Genomic DNA, 14,221 nt, shown 5'->3' with positions numbered 1-14,221 from the left:
TCATTCTCTTTCAAAATCCATATTTCCCACAGACAATAGAAACCCATATTTTACTTTAATCCTCTGTCTGATAAGTATCTAGGTTTTTTTTTTCTTCCCTCCAAACTGCAGACTTACAGATCTTGGTGGAGGAAAAGTGAGTGTATACACAAGTGGGTTGATAGCAGTTTAAAAGTGTTAAAATATATACACATATTAATATAAAACAGAACAAACAGGATTACATGCATCGTGTTTGGCAAGGAAGAAAAACCAAGAGAAAACACAGGGTATGAAATAAAGCACATCCACCATAGAAGGCAACAAAAAAGAACTATGAAAGAGGAAGTAAAGGGAAAAGAAAGTAGGATAAAATATATTAAAACTACAGGAAAAAGATTTAATTATCTACTATAGGGAATAAAAGACTTATGTGAGAGAAAAAAACTGAGAAATGTTGAGTTAATATATTTTACTCCAGCTTTTTAAGGAAATTAGTCCTCTTGCAGGAAGCGTTGTGGGGGTTTCCCCAATTGGAAACTGGCTGATTGAATTAGATCAAATTTGACAGAAGGGTAGAGGTCTCAAAGATAACTGCCTAAGAAAATGTGAAGTTCATGAAATCAAAATGTTGTAAGTGTTCTGACAGAAGGAAAGGCTGCAGTGTGCATTAAGACCTTATTAGACATTAGATGATCCACAAAAGTATGAGACTGTAATTGTTTCAAACGGGAAAAAAATTTCCATTACAGCTTACAATCATCCATGAGATTAAGAAAAAAAAAAAAAAAAAAGCCAGGCTTCTACTACTTCTCAAGGAACTACGCTTTTAGAATACTTTTTCCTCTTTCACCTGGGGAAAAAAGGGAGACATGGTAATACTTGGTATGGTATTCACCATCAGGAGTAGTAACAAACAAGTGCCAAAAGGCCCTTTTTATATGCAGAAGTGCTGTACAAAGTGGGACATTTTTATCTCTCTTTGGAGAAATCAAAGGAATAGAGGGAAAGTGACTGCAAGGAACAGCAGCAGTGGAAAAGCTGGATGGAAAGAAAAGCTGAGTAACCCAAATCAACTTCCACCCACTACTCCAGTCTGCCTTCAGAACCAGCAGCATCCAACACATAATACATTTTCTGTAACCCAATTAAAAGAGAATGTACTTACAGCATACAATAATCAACAAGATGACTTTTTAAAAAATTTGTATCACTCTTGATTTGTTTTATACTGATCAACCCCTCCTTGAATTCACAAATATTCCATTAATAGTCACTGTGTTAACATATTGACAAAAATTATGAGCAGCAACTCCTCAGCTTTTCCAATAAAATCAGATTTTAGATAACCATGTATATTATCCATCTACACTTTTAAAGCATAGACAAGTCAGTATTTCATATGCAAAAATGGCAACTGCATGGTTGCTAAAAACTAATCTTTGCTACAATTTCAGCAAGGAGAAACTTCAGTTGGTGTTCCACTGAATGCCTTCTTCTGTGCCTGCTTATATACTACCCCAAAGGTACCAGAAAGACAAATAATTTAAACTAGTAAGTGATTTTCATAGGTTCTACAACAAAAGCATCTAGAAACTCAGATGATTAAATTTTATTGGGAAGCAATCTAGGATGCTTGGATACAACATAGCTGAACATACTTATGCCAAAGGTTTGGCAATTAAACAACTGAGATTCAAGGATAACAAAGCAGAAATAGTTTAATCATTTTCAACACAGTTCTTCAGATAAAATATGACAGACTGGTTGTATACATGGACCTCAAAATATTTCACTTTTGAGGAAGCACACCTTTCAACTTCAGACAACACCCAGCATCTACATGCCAAGAGAAAAAGGAATGCAGTCATATGGAATCAGTTAACAATTACAGCCAATAAACAAATCGGCTGCAGTGGAAATCCACGTTTGATATTAATAAGCAGTGATTCATATGAAGTGTCATATAGCTTTCCTTACTTATAGATTCATCATCCACAGATTTAAAAGTTGACTAATTACCATATGAAATACTAGTTAAAGGTCGTATATTTCAGCTTTTGGAGATGCAAAACAAAAGAAAGGTCTTAGTGTTGAGAATGTGGGACTTTTACCTAAAATCCTGATGCAAGCATACAGAGGAGGCATGTCCACATTCCATAAAACAGATCTAAATGCAGCACCTTGCTCCACTCCATGCTATGAACACTTTCTATTTGTCCTTACTTTTATTCCATTTTTTTTTTCAAAAAGAACCCAAGTTATTTCTTCTCAAGCTCAGGTATTTGTTTAAAACCGTGACTGCCGAAAAGGGTGGAAAATCCAACTACAGCATTTAATCTGATTAAATGCCACTGTGTCACAATTAGATGTCACTGTATGTTCACTCTAATCCCGAAAGCACATGCAGCATGAAAGGAAGCCATGGCAATGTACCGCTCCAGGTGCAAGAGCACGCAATGTATATACCCAGCACCAAAGCGAGCCCTTCAGCGCTCTGTACTTTCTATTTAATCCTGTCCGCGAGTGAAGCGGGCGCACAGATAGGCGTTTTGCTGGATGGAGAAGTTGGAACCTACGTGCTTCTCCCGCTCCCAGCCAGCCGCGATCTCCTCAGCCCGCCTAACAATGGTAGCAGTGTTCCAGTGGGCAGATCTGCCCTCAACGGCATCGAATCCCCTTCGCCTCCCAACGCCGAACCCGTCGCCCACCCCCAGCTCGGCCGAACCGAGCCCCAGTCAGCCCAGCGGCGGCCGCCCGTGCGGTGAGAGCCCCGCTCCGCTCCCCGTCTCGCCGCCCCTCCGCCCGGGCCGCCGCTCGCACCTGGCTGCGGCTGACGTCACCCCCACCGCCCCCCGCCCGCTGACCCCGGCCCGGCAGCGGCCCCACCTGCCCCGCCCGCCGACCCCCTCGCCGGGTACGGGCACACGGGGTGAGCGGTCTCGGCGGCGACCAGAGAGAACGGGAAGCGCCGCGCTCCGGCACAAGTGCGGCCCCCTCCCCTCCTCCGCCTCACAACACGCCCCCTCCTGCCCCTGCTATCGGGGACGGCGGGGGAGACCGGGGCAAAGCGGCTCCGCGGCCGCGACGTGCCTGCCTGCCTTCCTCCCGCCGCCGCCCCCCGCACGGACAAAGGGGAGGGGGACAGCACCTGGCGGGGGCCGGGCCGGTCCCTTTGTGGGGAAGGGGAGCGGGACCGCGGGCTCGGCGATGGGGGCCGGTCCCGCCCGCCGCAGGGGCCGCGAGGGAAGGGTGCGGGGCACTTACTCGCCGGCCCGGGCTCCCGTGCGCTGCCTCCCCTCGCCTCACACCTTCACGCCGGTCGCCTCGGCCCCTCCCTCCGCCTTCGCCTCCCGCTGAGGCGCTGGAACTTCAAACGGCGCCTGCCATTCCGCGCGCGCTGCGGCCGGCTGGCAGCTCCGGAGGGGAGGAGGCGGCGGGGGCGCGTGCGGCCCCGGCAGTCGCGCGGAGCTCCCCGAACGCTTCACAATAGGCGCAGGACAGCGCGTGTGTGTGTGTGCGGGAGGAGGGGCCTCTCCCGGCGCGCCGAGGCGGGAGGGAGGGGAGCGGGGCTGTTTACCCGGCGGTCGGACCCGACCCCCCCGCCCGATGCTGGGGCTGGTCCATGCGCCGCCGGCCCCCAACCCCGCGACGTGAGGAAGGCGAGCCCACCCCACCCCGCGGGCGGCAGGTGGTACGGTCCGACCCGCCGGCTCCCTCTCCCCAGTAAGGGCGGGCGGGGCCCGCCATTGTGACGTACCCAAAACCGGCTACTGGCGACCAATCAACGGGAGGGGGCGTGGCCCCCTGGGGCACAGCCCACACGGACTGCCCGGCGGGAGGTAGGGGGTGTGCGCGGGGTTTGGCGCGGCCCGGGGTGGGCGGCAGCAACAGCTCCGCCGACCCGGGCTCCCCGGTTGCGCAGCGGCCCGCCCTGCTGCCGCCTCTCTGCCGAAGAGAGGGCGAAAGCCCTTTGTGTCCGGGAGGAGGTGGGCGCCCACAGGCTTTCGCGCCCGCCCTCTGTCGAACGTGTTCTCCCGCCGTTACGCAAGGTGCAGGCGAGCGCAGGGCAAAACCCCAAGTGCCCGTGACGGGCCGTAACCTCCCGCTCTCCCGGTGGGCGCCTGAGTCGCCGGGCGGTAGCGCGGCACAGGCTGCGGACGAGCCGTCGGGCTCTCGCCCGTGCCGTCGGCCGGCGCGCGCTCTCCGGGAGCGGGAAGTTCCCGGTCGCGCTCGTCTCGCCGGCAAGAGCCGCGCCATAAAGCTCCGCCGTCCGGACGGCAGCAGCCGTGCCGCACGACCCGTGCTGCCGGCCGTACCCTCACACAGCCCGCTGTGCCCGGGCTGGCCAGGGCCGCGTTGCATGCTGGAGCTTGTAGTCCCGCCCAGGAGTCCTAAAAGGTTAAGCACATACATCGGCAAAGGGAGATGATCCCTTCTCCAAATGCCCGTGTATCCCTCAAAAGGCCATAATTTATCCTTTAAATCCTATTTTCTGTTTTAATGAGCTACCTTTTAACCTGCAGCTCCACACCGCTCGTCCGGCGGAAAGGACGCGACGAGCTCCGCGGAGCTGCCAGGACCTGCTCGTCCCGTCAGCCCCCGCGCCAAGATGTCGGCGGCTATCGCCGCGCTCGCCTCCTACGGCGGCTCCGACTCGGAGCCCGACTCGGAGCCTGAGGCCGAGGGCAGTTCCCAGCGCGCCGCTGTGCTCGCCAGCCGTGACGCCGTGCTGCACCTCCGGGCGCCGCCCGCCGCGCCCCCGGCCCTGGCCGTCGACGCGGCCCCGGAAGTGGCCGTGAAGGTAAGGCGTCCCTCCGCCGCCTGGGGCAGCGGGGCCCACGGCGCCTTCCCCCCGCTGTAGCCCCACCGTCGGTGTCCAGCGCTGGGGACAGTCTGAGGGCAGGCGGGGGAGCGGGCCACGCGGACGGGTGCGGGGCCGGCGCGGGGACGTTGCGGCCGCCTGGCCCGGCCCCGCCCTGCCCCGCGGTGTGGGGGCCAGAGGTGGGGAGGGAGGGCGGGCGGGCGTGTGCCCCGGAGCTCGGCTGGTGGATCCCACTGGGGCGTTGGAGCTTATTAAATCTCATCTCTGTTTGAAAGCCGTGCCTTGTTTGGAGTTCTTGGGGCACTCTTGGTTTCTGTTTCCCCGAGTTTAAGATGTTCTTCTGTTTGCCCGGGTGGTCGAGTGAAATCGGTACTTGAGAGGCTGAGTGCTGCTGAATCCTGGTCTAAAGAGCAGCCTGAAAGCTGGTCGGTGTTTCTGCATTCCAGGGTTGCTTGGGAAACTTTAATTTTTCCAAGTTCAGTGTCATATCGGTTCACTTTTATGGTTCTAGAAAGGGGGAGTATGTTGATTTGGTTTGAGGACTTTATTGCACGCAACTAGTTTCTAATCAAAGGCAGACATCTCACCGTAACATCTCTCACTGTGGTGTTGTGTTGCTTCCAGTTCTTCTGAAGCTTCCTGGTTTGTGACAAAGAGATGGATGGAATCTTTCACTTTGTTGTCATTAGTTAACTCTCATGCTATTGCAACTGATTATATTTGCATATGCATTTTATATTGTACGTACTAAATGTGCAATTTTTTGACCTTTAAAGTCTTAGAAATATCTAACTTCTGAACTTGCAGCCTTTGACAGACTGTATCATACAGGCTTTGAAAGAAATACTAATTGACACGTGTAATGTCTTTTGAGTGTGAATGAGCGTAAGTGACAAGTAGCACTGGTTGCGTTCTTTGCCTCTCTTAAGGCTGTAACAACAGGTTTTCCATTTGCCATGCCAATACAAAAGTTTTTGCAGTTGTTTGGTGGCTGACATCAAGGAACATTTCTGATTAAAAAAAAAAAAAAAGAAAAACACACAACCAACCTCTGAGTTTTTTGCCCTTGGATCCGTTCTTTGATCTGGTTTACAATGTAGCTGCACAAAGGCTGTGCCAACACAGGTAAATACCCAGTGCCAGAGTAGGAACAAGCAGGTGGAGGAAAGAGATTGTAAGTAGCATGTTTCATTCAAAGCTATTTGCCAGGCTGTGCCCTGAAAGAGATATCCACTGGTACATCTAGGACTGTCTCTGCCACAGGTGTTCTGCTAGCTAAGGTGAAGTGAGGTTTCTGAGTACCAAGGTGTTTCATTAAAATGTTTTCTGTCATTTTTGTTCTAGATCATAGATGAGATACGTGGAACTGAAAAGATAATGACTCCAAGCTGAGGCTTTCTGAATACACAGTGTACTGAATGTTTTAGCACCACAACCTTCTTTGAGGAGTAACAGATCATTTCCTTGTGCAGCAATATCGTGCCTTCTTTTTAGACTTTTACAGCTCAAGAAAGAAGTGCCGGTCTCATAGACAACATGTGCTCAGCACCTTCAGTGTCTAAAAATGATAGCAGTATGAGCTTGCCCCCCTCAGGAATTTATCCTAATTCTTCAGAATTAGAAAACTCTTATTGAACAGATGTAAAACACGTGATGTTTGAGTGTAGGTCACAAGAATTCTTTAAGTAAAGGGTTAGAAAGACAGCAAGCTGAGTGAAGAGGAAAACGGAGTTACAGTTCATTAGTATTACTTCACTCACATAGATGTTTTGACATGAATGAGGATCAGGAACTCTTAAGTGCGTGTATATGTATTACACAAAGGACCACGAATGGATAAGAAAAGATAGTGGTAAGAGGGAAGACTAGAAGGGTTAGTCATCCAATAAATATAAACGGCATCTGCATACAAGTGCATTTTTAGCAGTTGAGAATGTAAATCTTAAGTGGTTGGTACTCTGCACATTAGTTCTGATCATTGTACCTGTTTCTGGTTCAGAATTCAGCCTGTTAACTTGCACAGATATTAGACTTGTGTACACTTAAAAGAGGAATAGGTTCCTAACTCTATTAGCATGGCATAATTGTTAGCACACTCAGGCACAGCATTTGTTTTTTTGTTGTTGTTACTTAAATGTGCATATCAAATATAGCTGGTTCCTTGCCTTGAAGTACATCATACAAATATGTGGTTGTATTGATGTGAAAATATTTTTTCTATAACTGAAAACTCTACTAATGATTTTAGAAGTTTGAGAGTGTGGCTTTTGTTACTCTCTCTCCTTACAGTCTGCTTGTTATAATAGGCCTATTGCTGATCTTGATATTAAATTACTCAATTAATATTAAGTTATAATTATTGTTTACTTCAATCTAGTAATACTTTAACTATTTTTAAATTGGATAACTGACTAGATGAAGTGTGTGTTTCTACTACTGTTTTTAGCACCACTATAGTGCTGAAAATGTTACAGTACCTGAGAGGGGACAAGAGAGGAAGAAAGTGTGTGCTTCTGGTCCCTTCATTCAGGAGAGGATAGATACATTAGAACTGCAGAAAGTTCAAAGAAGGGCAGCCAGGTTGAAGAAGGGTCCTGCTTCTGTATGAGAAATTACTGAGGAGGCCAAAACTGAAAAAGAGATGACTGAGTGGAAAAGTATGACAGAGATCTGCAAAATCATTAAACAGCAATAGAGGGGGTTGAATACTCACTGTCTCTGCCAGTACAGCACCTATAAGCTAACTAGTAGGAGCTGGGTTCAAAACAAACAGAAGGATGCAGCTCTTTTTGCAACATGTAGTAGGGCTATTCCCATGCCAAGAAATATTGTATATGCAAGAAGTTTACAGTGTTACAAGGAGAGTCTGGACAAGTACTTGGAAGAGATCCATTGAAGGAAGAGATAACCGGTAAATCCAGGTTTTTTTCAAGCTCACGAAGTCTTCTGACCTGAAAATAGTTGGCTGTTGGGAGAGTGCAGAAGTAGTATCATGTACACTTGCCCTGTTCATATTGTGCTGTAGGTGTCAAGTTATAGTAAGGCTGATGTGGGAAAAGTGGATAGATGAATCAAGGTATTTTCTTACTCCCAATAACATCATCAGGTTGCAGGTGAGCACGGCTGCGTTGTTGACAGAGGCTCTTCCACATATTTTCCTTCACTAGTGAATTAAAAATGCTGAAGCAAATCAAGAAAATTGCACATTCTATGAAGAAATCACTTTCACAGGAAATGTTGCAGCTCCAAGCTTTGCTTTTGGAGAGAACATTACTGTTTGATCTTGGTCAGTTCAGGGTGAGATTTGGATGGGAGCACATTTTACTGTATTTATCTACAGTGTCTTGTTGACTAGTTCTGAGGAGAGAATACTGAACTGGGTTGACATCAACTGGGCTGGCCTGGCCCAGTACAGGAGCTGGTGGGTTTGTGTTGTCTTTAATGTGGGAAGGGGTTGGAAGTCTCAGGTCTATTTTTCTTTTGAATCTAGTTTACCTTTGGCACTATGCAGGTGTCCAGAAAAACACTACTGCAGGGGAAGAAATAGACTTCAGTCACATTTTTTAATGTTCTTCAAAACATAATCCTTGCCCAGCTGTGGAGAGAGAAGTACAGTTAGTTTGCAACCGTTCTGTAGCAGTCATGAAAATTAGTGATTTGGAGGGGGTTATTTGTTAGGAATGCCTCAGCTTCTTTTAATATGATGAGTTTTCCTGCATTCTTTGCCACAAAATATCTTATAGATAATAGATGTTTAGAAGTTGTCATCATGCAAGATGCTGGACTCTAGCCTAGTTCAACAAAACCATTTACCATATGCTTTTCTTCATGCTTTATTTTTATTCTGTTGAAGCTGGTGGATGGGCATTTACTGTTAAGAGTGTATGAATGCGTAGAATGACTAAAAGCTGGTAACAACCAAATTTTAATGTTGGGAATTCACTGTAAATGCCATTCATCTACTGGTAATAAATCTGAAAAACTTTGGAATGAGATAATACTGCATATTTGACACCCCAAGTGGTTTATGCAAGAATGAGAAAGTGACGAACTGCTAAAGCCTCTGTGGCTCATGGGATACTAGATTTTAATTTAATGGATAATTAAAACTAATTAAATCTTATGCAAAGCAACCTGCCCTTTTAAACTATTTGGCTAATTAGTAATGAATTTACCTGTGGAGAAAGGAATGTTGTAGGTTTATTATATAAAATGTCCAGAAAAAAGAAAGAAACACACCATAGGCATCGCAACTCTTTGCTTGCCTGATACGAAACTGTAAGACTCTGACCTTTGCTTTGTTCTAACAAACTTTGTGTTTAGACAAACAGTCAAGATTTACCTGTGGAATTCTGCTTCTAAATGCATAAACAACTCTCATTAAACTTAGAGGTAGCCACATATTAGCACAGTGGGCATATTATTAAAGAGTTTAGCTGAAAATGAAAAATATTGTAGATTAAAAGGACTGTGAGTTGCCTTAATGTAAACAATATATTCTTTATAAGGAGCACTATTAGCATCCAGTGTTGCAGTGTGTGCTGCAGCTTGTTTCTTTTATTTAAGGTTTTGCTTTAATGCCTATTACAGAGATCAGGCCCGTTCTTAACTCAAAGGTGTTTTTTTCTTGCATACATATAAAACTTCTAGCAAGCTTTTTTCTTTTGTTATTTTCTTTTTTTAAAATTATTGAACAATATTGGATTGTATAAATCAAGTACTTTTCATAAGTGGTAACAATTTTGGTTTATGACATTCAGTCAGGGTTTTTCTGAAGAAAAACAGGATTGCGGCATGTTTAAGAAATCTGTGAGAAGGAGCGCTAATCCGATTTATGATCTAAAATCTCTTTTATTTCCTGTGCTCTTTCCTATGCTGACTTTTAACTGGCCAAAGGGCCTTTATGGCGGGACTAAAGAAGGATGCCTTGGTAGGAGTTAGACATTCTCTGGTCTCTAGGGAGTTATAATGAAGCACCTGTTTGTCTACACTTAGTGTCAAAAGCTTCTTTCTGTCTCAGGGTAGATTTCTCAGGAAATGTTGATACTCCAGAGTACAGCCCTGAGTGCCATTCCCCAGTGATAGCGTGAAACACAACACAGAAAAGGCAAAAGGAGAATATTTAAGTATCAAATTATTTTTTTATCTAATTAAATCATATTTGAGCTGTAAGTCAACCTAATACTGCAAGTAAGTATACATCACCTCTATTTAACAAAAACAAACAAAACAAAACCCCCACCACATCAAGTAATTCAGTGGTTAGACATCATATGCTTATTTTTTGCCTTGCATCAAGAGTGATACCTGCATCTGCTTGGACAGACACTCCTTTAACCTGTCTACCAAACCACAGTGAATCTACAGACTGAACAATTTCTGCGTTTGGCTGTCCAGACTGTTTCTGCTAAGTTGTATAATCTGAATCTTTTTTTAGGCTGAATTAGGTTGCTCAGTTTTTCTGTACAGGTCATATTTTCCTATACCTTTGATCATTCTTTATTTTTCTCTTTTGGACCCTTACCAATAGCATGTTGCTTACTGTATTTCAGCTGGGCTCTAGTTACAGGTGCTGAGAAAAGCAGAGAGGTGACATGTAGAGCTGAAGTTTGCGGCTCCATTGTATTGTCTTCCACGAAAGCCGTAGTCGGTAAAATATAACTTCTGAAAACCTTTATTCTTCTTTTGCAGGTAATATGGGGTGTACCACCTTTAATGATAGTGTGGCATGCCATAAAGCCCATATTTATACAGTTTCCAAGTTGCAGACAACACAAGCTGCTTCTCTGCCAATCCTACAGCTGAACATTTAGCTTTCTCTGGAGGAGCACTGTATATGTTTAAAGGGACAGCTTCTTGATGTCCCCTTTTATGACTTCAGTGCCTTTGTGAGTGGAGTAATACTCAGTCCATCACTGAATTCACAGGTGCCCTTCTCTTCCAGCCCAGCTGCTGATAGTCTCCCAGCCCGCAGAGCCACTTGTGTCACACTTGGGGCGTAAGTGACATGATGAATTGCTCACCTTCGGCTTTTAGATAAATCAAGACATGTTGTGCGTGACCAAATGGAAAAATGCAACACAGCAGAGGGACGTGATCCTTCAGATTACCTTATCTCAGGCACAGCTCTGCCAGACTGCTGCTCCTGTGATCCCTTCCCTGTTCACTGTAGCTATGGCAAATGCATCTAGAATGCATGCAGCCAAGTTCTGCTGGCTCTTGCCAGCATAAAGGGTCAGTTATAAAACCTGTTATATTTACTTTTTTCACTTTCTGTGTCTTAGAAAGCTGAGTTCTTCTGAAATGGTCTGATGATGCATGCAGTTGGTACCCAGTGATCTTCACCATGTGCAGAGGTTGCTGATGAGTTCTTTCCTCTCATTAAAAAACAAAACAAACAAACAAGAAATAATGCCCCAGTGTAGACAGCCTGCCAATTTGTGAAGTGATCGATGGACTAGATTAACATTTTTAATGTTTCTGTTACCTACCAGAATCTTGTATCACTGTTCAAAATGGCGTTTATCAGATGCTGACCACAGGATAATTTGCTGCCATTTGAACCCTTGCTGTAGACTACAAAGATACTATAAAGGTTTCAATTCCTTAAAATACTGAAAAGGTAAAGTGGACAGTTGGGACGCATTCAAATTATTGTATAGTTTAAAGCGAAGTGGCATAGTGAAAAAATAACCATGGTGTGTTTCAACAGCATATTAACAGATCATCATTTAATGTCTAAATGTATGAAAGCATGAGTAAGGCTGGGGGTCTTGCTGAGTGTCGCTCTGACAAATACAACATGTGCTTCAATTTCAAGGCTCAGTGGTTTTCACACAGAAAGACTGTGCCTGTGGTGGTCTAGGAGTGAACATATTGTGTGGCTTCCAAGTGACTCAGCACTGTTCCACCAGCAGCGAAGTAAAACCAGAATTGCTATAATCGTCCATCAGAGGATCAGCTTTCATGGCACAATCTGTTTCTTTTCTCAATTACTGAGCAGCATATAATAGGACTTAACAGGGAGAAAAGAGGAGGAAAAATAGCAGAACTGAAAAATTCTTGGCATTTTTGCAAAACTGGATTTTTCTCACTTTTTCAGTTTAAAGAGCAGAAAAAAACTGTCTTAATTTCAAGTAAAATGCTGTTTAAATGTCACTGACAGTGGATCAGATAAATTTTGCCATATTATCAATTATATTAATTTTATTTTTTCAAATTATTTGGTGGATAAAATGTGAATTCTAGCTGGCAGTGCAAGCTGTATGATGTGACTTGATAAAGTTGTCTATGGAAAATATCCTCATGTCATGGAGCTGTGAAAGGAAATATAAGCGTGCAGGTAATATGGGTTAGGAAATAGTTTTTATATGCTCCTCCTATTCTAGCTGAGGATGAAGGGGTCTGGTTTTGTTGCTGAGTGACTGGATTAGCCCTGCTGTGCTGTTTCCAGGCAAGTTCACAGTGTATGAAAGTCAGGGCTGTGAATAGAGCGGTAGCTGTTGTCAACCAAGCCCCATGAATTGGGAAGGTGGTGTAAGGGGAGAAAGGAGGTCAGTTGCAGAACTGGCAGTGTTGAGGGCTCAAGCAAGAGCGGTGCAATGGCTGGACCTACCTCTTAAAATAATTGGTATAGTGGTAACTGGTATAGTGAGATTAAACCCTTCTAGTTGCACTTAACAATTCTACACTAAAACAAAACAAAAGCATACAAAAAACCCCATGCTTTTTTTCCTTTTTTTTTTTTTTATTTTGTAGCAATTTAATCAACTATTATCAAGTAATGAACCAAAGACCTTTAGGTGCTGTTTTTCTTTTCTGTGTTCTAGAAAACCAGGTTTTAAAACCTCTTAAGTCTTGCATGCCTAACAAAATTTGTTTGTAATTGACCTGCTGTTGAATTGAGGAGAAAAAGTGCTTCTGGGCACAGCATGTCAGAGAATAGTGAATAATGTTAAATAAGTAAAGAACATGCCATTTTGCTCTTTCAAGATTCTATAATAGAAAGCAAGATTCAGTTTGTTCAAGGTAAATTTTTATTAAAGAAGTGACTGCTAAAATTCGATCCTCTGTTGTGCTGCTTCCTTCTGTGCATTGCAAATGCTTTTGGATCCTGTAAGCACTGATTAAACACTGGTGCCAAGATAGCTTTTTCAGTATAATTTTAGGGATATTATCAATATACTAGCACATTGTAAATCCCTTTCAAATGCATTTATTCTAGACTAAAGGTGCAGGAAACAATACCAGTAATAGTACCACAAAATAACATTTTCCTTCATTAAGTAAGCCCTTAATTGGAGCAGGGAGGAGGTAGGGTCAATTTAAGATCAGTGTAAATGAGCCTTTGTAGAGCTTTGTGAAACCAGATCTTTTTGAACACTGCCACCTAATCAGCCTTTTTCTTTCCCATCTCTGTCTTTTACTTCAGCTGCATGTGCCCCTCTGAGTTTTTCCCTTTGAGTGGCCTAAGAAGTTATTTTGGTTTGCTCCTCTGTCTTGTCCATTCATCTGTTGAGTTAAATTTTTTTCACAACAGCCTTTGAAATGTGTTTTAATACTGAAGCTGAATTACCCATTTAACTTTTGGTAAAAACTTGGAGAATAGGGATCATTGGATTCTCTAAAACTCATTGTTATGTATGTTTGTTTTAATGTCTAAGATTTTTTCCCCAACTATCTTTCAAAACATTTACTTGTGGCTTCTGCCTTCTACCTTTTATGGAAATCTAGTTTTCACAGTTTTGTATTAAATTAGTGACAGTTTTAATTGGCTCTCCTGTACAAGTCTGTTATTCAAACATCCTCAAAAAATATAAGCTTGCCTCCAGTCTTGCTACTGGTTTTAAAATGTGTGCATGAAGTCTTTAAAAAAAAGTACATGATACACATGTAAAATTCCACATGTATCTTAGACTGAATTTCTCAGTGAGGTCCTGACATTGGTTTTGCAATAAATATTCTTCAAAAATAGAAACTTTGGCCAAGCTATTCTTTTCCTTTTCTAGTGCTAAAAGTGTCAACTTGAACTACAGTTCTAATTTGGTCTGAAATGGGATAATGTCATATCTTTAAAAGTCTGTATAGGAAAAATGGTTGATTAATATGTCTGTTTTATTTCAGGAAGATGTGGAAACAGGAGTCCACCTTGATCCTGCTATCAAGGAAGTTCAGTACAATCCTACTTATGATACCATGTTTGCACCTGAGGTAAGGAACAATATTGATCTTTAGAGCAGAAATGCCTTTGGCCTAAAGGGTAGGGATTCTATAAATTTTGTGCGAAATTCATATAAGACATTTTTGGATGCTTGATGTACTTTGGAATCTAGTTTGGGAAAATGTGTGCAGGTGTGTTGGTATTTTGAATGAATTTTAATATTCTGCATAAATCTGTTCTAAGAATAATCTTTAAGT

At 43.9% G+C, this 14,221-nt stretch overlaps 1 protein-coding gene across 1 annotated transcript in view; it reads left to right on the top strand.

Annotated features, from left to right (window-relative positions):
• The first annotated feature begins 4,556 nt into the window (after nucleotides 1-4,556).
• Nucleotides 4,557-14,221, top strand: part of CDC40 (cell division cycle 40) — a 39,422-nt gene continuing 29,757 nt past the window's right edge. The window contains exons 1-2 of the mRNA XM_082049412.1: nucleotides 4,557-4,783; nucleotides 13,928-14,014. Coding sequence (XP_081905538.1) covers nucleotides 4,592-4,783; nucleotides 13,928-14,014 — 279 coding nt within the window. The 5' untranslated portion in view covers nucleotides 4,557-4,591. The remainder of the gene's footprint in view (nucleotides 4,784-13,927; nucleotides 14,015-14,221) is intronic.

This window comes from Streptopelia decaocto (assembly GCF_964273445.1).
Source record: "Streptopelia decaocto genome assembly, chromosome: 3".
In the NCBI taxonomy this organism is placed as follows: domain Eukaryota; kingdom Metazoa; phylum Chordata; class Aves; order Columbiformes; family Columbidae; genus Streptopelia; species Streptopelia decaocto.
This window is presented reverse-complemented; position numbering and strand designations above follow the sequence as displayed.